The 7,304-nt window shown below is 47.2% G+C and overlaps 1 protein-coding gene across 1 annotated transcript in view; it reads right to left on the minus strand.

Annotated features, from left to right (window-relative positions):
- Positions 1 to 2,990, minus strand: part of nrsn1l (neurensin 1-like) — a 3,543-nt gene extending 553 nt beyond the window's left edge. Inside the window, exons 1-4 of the mRNA XM_060044183.1 lie at positions 2,755 to 2,990; positions 913 to 1,039; positions 449 to 604; positions 1 to 175 (exon numbers count right to left, since the gene is read on the minus strand). The exon at positions 1 to 175 is cut by the window's left edge and continues 553 nt beyond it. Of these exons, the coding sequence (XP_059900166.1) occupies positions 1 to 175; positions 449 to 604; positions 913 to 966 (385 nt within the window). The 5' untranslated portion in view covers positions 967 to 1,039; positions 2,755 to 2,990. The remainder of the gene's footprint in view (positions 176 to 448; positions 605 to 912; positions 1,040 to 2,754) is intronic.
- Positions 2,991 to 7,304: the final 4,314 nt, after the last annotated feature.

The following is a 7,304-nucleotide window of genomic DNA, read 5'->3' on the forward strand; positions in this document are numbered from 1 at the left end:
GCAGGGCGCCCGCCGCCACGCCCACGCGCAGCGCCTCGTTGTGGCGGACGGCGGCGGCGTCCACGAACAGCAGCTCGCCCTCGCCGAAGGACTCGATGCGGCGGGCGCCGGAGAACCCCACGGACAGACCGGCCACGCCCGCCCCCAGCAGGAGGAGACTCAGGGCCAGGGACACCTGGACAGACAGACGGACGGACAGACGGACAGACGGACAGACGGACAGACGGACAGACGGACAGACAGTGAGATCAATAGGCAGAAAGACATCTAGATAGATAGCTAGACAGACAGACAGACAGATAGACCCAGTACTGATTCTCAACTGATTCTCAAAACATAAAACATATGTTTTATGTTTTGACCAAATCAATACAGAGACTGAGAGAGGTCAGAGGTCACAGCATGAAAAGCTCAGAGCAGCCCTGGCGCTCACGGGATTGGAGCGTACCTTCCAGGCTGCTGAGCTCCAGGTGGCTGAGCTCCAGTCCCGGGCTGATCCCTGGTACTGGTCCTCTGGGTCTCTCTCCCGCATGGAGGACGAACACTCCTCGTAGAAGTGGTGGAGATATGACCGAACACCGAACCGCATACAGATAGAGGCAGGCTGCCAGGGGAGACAGGCCAGAAGGATTCACAACTGCAGCTCAAACGGATCCAAGCAAAAGTAATGTATACTTTGGTAATGAAACATTCAAAGAAATGAAATGTAATAATAATGTAAATGCGTGTCTCTCTAGAATCAGAATTGTTCTTCATATAGTGGACATTATTGTTTTTTTCACCCTGTACTTTTTTTCTTTATTCTATTTTACAAATGTGCATGTTTTAAGTAATTATTTAATTAATGTTCACATTATTTACTAACTAATGAATGCTTTTATTTCCTTGAAGGGAGGAAAGGGGGCCTCCCACCTCCTTTTCTGGAGAGTGTCCTCTGGACGCACAGGGCTCAGGACAGAACGCCATGACACCTCAGCCCTGGAGCACCTACACACCAGCACCACGGGGAACAGGGGGTGGGACGTCGGACGGGGAGAGCCTGGGGGACGCAGGGGGTTAGGGTCTTAGATTCACAAACCTCCAAAGGTTTGCGCGTTAATGTACTGCGTTAAAGCAATGCAAAATACCAATCCCTGCATTTTGATTCTTACAACTATCGTTGTAGGAATTGTATTTTTCCGGTTGTTAATGGAAACTTCACTTTATAACTTATCTTATTTACTATAATTATATACTTTGTTCAGCCTTTCAGTCAATGATACAGTCAATAAAATGGTTACATAAATGAACAAAGAAATGATTTACTGAAAGTAAGCCAAGAGTCCAGTTCTCCAATTTGACAACCTCACAATAAGAAGAGGATGCCCGGGTCATTTTATACAATTTTATAGGACAGACCATACTGGCTCTTAGAGTCAATTGCGCTGGATGCGATTCAAATAATTTTATTTTCAGAACAATAACAATTGTTCAAACAAAGGAAAAACACCACATCACGTCATGTCGCTTGATGAATAAAATGCCAAAAGCCATATCATTGGTTTCAAGAGGTTTGTGGAGGTCCCTTCAGGGAGCAGGGGTGCAGGGGTGCTCCTCTCTCTCTGACCCATACCCAGAGACAGAGCTCCAGCGTCACTTCAGGGGGTCGCAATCAGATAAGCTGATGTTCAGAGACACACAGATATTATACTTGACAATTTCACAGTTCAGGGGTTCGCACTGTGCATGTATCTGGCTGTAAACATAACACTCTGAGTATTTTATAACCACCCCCCCCCCCCCCCCCCCCCCCCCCCCCCCCCCAGTTTTGGGGGGGGGGGGGGGGGGGGGGGTGGTTATAAAATACTGGTGGATCCAGCTGTGGTGTCACTGTGTTCTGAAGGTATGGTGGCCGTTTGTAGTGGATGGGAGGTGACCTGAGTCCTGAGGTGACTGAATTGCCACCCACGGATGAGTCATACATGCGCACATGCACACACACACACACACACACACACACACACACACACACACACACACACACACACACACACACACACACACACACACACACACACACACACACACACACACATCTTAACAGCAATAAATCATCCTACTTAGGAAGTATTGTAATACCTGTTGATATTTAATTATTTGATGCTAAGAGGACTAAAGAAATGAAAGGGTTGCAGTCGTATCAACAAACAAAAATGTGAAAGTGGAAATAGTTATTTTTGGCGTTTTGGATACAATTATTAAAAATATTTAAACATAAAATGTGCTGCTAATGATTCTGTTCTAAATTGTCACAACTTTTACAACTATAGCTTAGTCATACTTGCATCTTGTACTACAAGTGAAATATATGTTATCAAATCAAATAAACTACCAGGCCTAAGGCTTTGCTTCAGAAATGCAAGGGACTTTAATCAGAATGAATGTTATCGAACTGATTTCATTTAATTGGTTGATGACGTCGTCTGCTCAGACGTCTGCACATGTGATATGATTAACAAAAAACGCGCGCATACGAAAACGACGCATGTCACTGACATGCGTCGTTTTTGCGTCGTTTTTTTACGTAGGCTACAGACGACCACACGACTAGAGGAAGGAAAACAACAAGCGGAATAAATAAGTCATCGATGCTCCACTCCACTCTTTTCCCCGCCGTTTTTCATCTTGTTTATCTCAAGAACCGCCGAACTTCCTCATCATCTAATAACGAAAAACTTAAACGGACGAGGAAAGACCGCAACGCGAGTCTCTTACCCCTGGTCGAGGTGATCTCTTTTTTTCCTCAGCGGGTCCTATTGGGGATCCATCAGAAGACCCATCACAGCAGCCAACGCGGCAAATCATAAAGCAGCACTATGTCAATCGGGTGAATTATAGAGAGCGCGCATGCGCATTGCTATGGAACAACATCGATAACACTCAATGATGAGTGTCGGCAGATGCGTGGGGTTTGCTTTCTCTCTTCACCTCTATCTACTCCATAGGAAATGAACATAGCACTGTTCACACATACTTGACTTGAGTCTGTCATTGAGAATGGACAGGCATATTGTGGAGAATGAGCAGTAACCAAAATCTTCAAAGGTTTTATTTGATTGAAAACTCACTCATGCACGCACGCACGAACGCACACACACACACACACACACACACACACACACACACACACACACACACACACACACACACACCGTTTTTGTTCCATAACACTTAAATAATATTTCAGCATTTCCCTTGTTACATTATTTATGAATGGGTTATACCTTGAATAAAAGCCCATGGTGGCCTATTTATTTCACATGTATTTTTTAAATTTGGAACCCTAGTGACAGAAGAAGAGGCTCATGAATGTACAGTGAACTCCTAACCCTTGTTCACAGCATTCTATGAAACAGAAAATAAGGCAAGAGCTGGCCTTGTATTTCAATCATCTGGGGTATGGGTACAGCAATAGATGTATGCACACTTCAATCTGCGCACGCACGCACGCACGCACGCACGCACGCACGCACGCACGCACGCACGCACGCACGCACGCACGCACGCACGCACGCACGCACGCACGCACACACACACACACACACACACACACACACACACACACACACACACACACACACACACACACAGAGGTACACACACACACACACACACACACACACACACACACACACACACACACACACACACACAACCACACAACCTGATACAAACAACAAGGGGTGGACGGCACTTATTCTGCAAGCAAGCTGTGTTTAATAAATGAGAGAGAGACATTTCCATGGTTACGAGTCCAGCAAGGTCGGGCGCTCGGGAGGCGAGTACTTGGTGACGATTGGCTGACGGCTAATTACACTTTCCTTTAAGATGATGGGCAAACAGGGTTTTCATTCACCAGCTGTGGTAAATCATTCCGAGCTCCATCCAGCGCCCGCCCTAACTGCCTCTTATTAGTCCCTGCGTACGACCTGCTTCTGTATTCCCGACAGAGCCGTATCCTCAATAACGGCCACATCTTCAGAGACAACCTGCATGAACGCCCATCCCAGTAATTCCACCATGAAATGCGCAAATAATAAATGTGATAATTATTTTTTATTGCATTTATTGTTTTCCTTTTTTGAAGCCTTTCATCCATTGGTTCTGCACATAAAAAGGGTTAGTGATTTTACATTGAGATGTCGGGGCCATGAGCGACGATAACTGTCTGTCTGTCTGTCTGTCTGTCTGTCTGTCTGTCTGCCTGTCTGCCTGCCTGCCTGCCTGCCTGCCTGCCTGCCTGCCTGCCTGCCTGCCTGCCTGCCTGCCTGCCTGCCTCTTTCTCTATATCTCTATCTGTCTGTCTGTATGATGTATGTCCTGGGTCTTTTTCGCTCAGTCTCTCTCTCTGTATGAGGTGTAGCTGGGTGTCTCTCTCTCTGTATGAGGTGTAGCTGGGTGTCTCTCTCTCTGTATGAGGTGTAGCTGGGTGTCTCTCTCTCTGTATGAGGTGTAGCTGGGTGTCTCTCTCTCTGTATGAGGTGTAGCTGGGTGTCTCTCTCTCTGTATGAGGTGTAGCTGGGTGTCTCTCTCTCTGTATGAGGTGTAGCTGGGTGTCTCTCTCTCTGTATGAGGTAAAGGCTGGGTGTGGCTGCTAGTGAGGGCAGGTTCATAAGGCCACCCTGGATGTGTTCCCAGGGGTCCCCCTGTGAGAATGGGGACATTAGATCACGCCTGGCTTCAGATAATGCCACATTAACATGAATAATTCAGCGCACTGTTGACAAGTGGAGAACACACACTCTTAAATATTCTATCAGGAGAGGAATTCACAGAACTCACTGAATAGCACTGCACTTAAGGAGGCAATGGGGTGGCTGGTGTCACCTCCCATGATGGAGGTAAGCACTGGGTCTGTGTGTGTGTGTGTGTGTGCGCGCGTGTGTGTGTGTGTGTGTGTGTGTGTTTGTGCGTGCGTCTCTCTCGTCATGGATAGACCTGCAATATGAAAAGTATTCCTGACTGTATCTCCCCTCCTGCATTCAGATTCAACATGAACCATCCACACGGGGAAGAGGAAAACCTTTTGTATCTATATCTTCCCTCACACATTGTACCTCCACGGTGGATACTCATCCACGGTGGATATTCATCGGTGGATATTCATCCACCGTGGAGGAGGCTTCCACAGGCCTTGAGAGGAATTGTCTGGGTTGGAGATAATCAGGGCCTCCAAAGAGGATAACAGGCCGTGCCATTTCAATATGGGGAGCATTTCACGGGAAACGGCCAAGCCTTCTGCCTTATAACAAACCCTTGATTGTTTGTTTGTTTTGTCCTCACAACCTTTCTTCTATTCCCTCTCCCTCTCTTTCTTTCTCTCGAACACACACACACACGCACACACACATGCGCATAAACACATGCACATGCATGCATGCCCACACACACACACAGACACACACGGACACACTTGCATTCATACATACACACACCCACACACTCACACACTGACGCACACACACATACACACACACACACACACACATACACACAACCAATTTTTCTCTGCTTACATTCAAGACTCCTGTTTTAGTGAGCACATTATCTATACTTCAATATATATCAGCTTACATATGACTCATCAAGTGTCATAATCACTTTGTTCACGGTTCCCTCCTAAGCAGGGCTCCGATTGGCGCTGGCAAGACATCACAGAAAGGAGGTTAGACTTAGTTGGGCGTCTAATCCAGTAAAGTTGTGTTTGGGGCTTCTCTGAGGGACACGACCAAACACGTTGCCACTGATTCAATTACATCCAATCAGCTTCCACATGAAGGAGGAGTGAGGCAGTCAAGCACAAAGAGAACGCACACTCCTCCATCTTTAAACAGGACCCCCCCGCCCACCCCCCCCCAAAGAGAAAACACAGTGTCATTATCACTGTTTGTCATTTTAATGCATAACCGTTGTTGCTTCACACACACACGCGCACACACACACACTTACACGTAAAAAAAACACACTTACACGCACACACACGCTCACACACACATACATACACACACACACACACACGCAAATACACAAGCACACACACACAGACACACACCCAGACATGCATACGAGCATACACACAGATGCATGCATGTAGGCACACAAACACACACACACACACACACACACACACACACACACACACACACACACACACACACACACACACACACACACACACACACACACACACACACACACCGGGATGAGTCCTGCTTACATAAACCTTTCGCTTAGGTTTTATTTTGACGAATGCATCTTTATTTATTTACCACCTTCTGTTTTTGTGCCTTGTTCTCCGTGATGATCCGCGTTACCTCGGGCCGGGCTCTGTTCCAGACAACCTCAGACTGGATGACCCACTTCTCCATGCCAGCCACGGAGCGCACCGTAGACGCTGCCTGGAGGGGGGGGGGGCTCGGCCGGAACATAAGGTCCCTGCTGGTGCAACGGGCCCTGTCTCACCAATGCAGCCTTCCACTCACGCACCTCTCCGCTCTCCCCGTCCTGCCTGGGAGCCATCCAAACAGGGGAGACATGTCCTGCCGTTCCTTCCACTCACCTGATCACTCAAGGTGCTATCAGGAGAATCGATGGGCCGAAGCGACAGACTGGAAGGAAAGGGTACGGGGAGGTGCAGCTACGTAGGGACGCTGCATCTGCTCCACTGATCCGTGAAGGGGTTCAGCACTACTGCCAATGGACAGCGGCGATAGACTGCTGAACTCATCGCTCAAAATGCTGTCTTCTTTCAGGTACTGCCCCCTCCGCAAAACTGTTACTTCTAACAAACATATGCAGCGCTCACAACACCTATAGCCTAGGCTAGACATTCATAGACTACATAGTGGTCCATGTTTCGAGGTAAAGTAGACACGACCAAAGTGTAACCCAGAGCAGAAGCAGTGCCATGCTTAGTCAGGTCCGTCGCTCCCTCTCTGTCTCTCTCTTTTACTCCCTCACTCACTCGCGTATGGTGTACAACGGCAATCCTTTAAATTGAAGACTAGGCACCATCATTGACACGGGCTAGATGCCTTCTGGCGGTTCGGATTGGCGGCTAGGTCAGCAGCAGTGGTGGGAACAGCAGATGGGTTTTCCACATTGGGAGTAATAATAATAATAATAATAATAATAAATTTTATTTATAACTCACTTTGTATCAATTCAATGATCTCAAAGTGCTACAATGCACATTAAAAGAAAAGAGAAAAATGCAAAAAAATAAAAAAATAAAAAATAGCAGTTTAGCCAAAGGCTTTTCAGAA

Source organism: Gadus macrocephalus, chromosome 22 (genome assembly GCF_031168955.1).
Source record: "Gadus macrocephalus chromosome 22, ASM3116895v1".
NCBI lineage: Eukaryota > Metazoa > Chordata > Actinopteri > Gadiformes > Gadidae > Gadus > Gadus macrocephalus.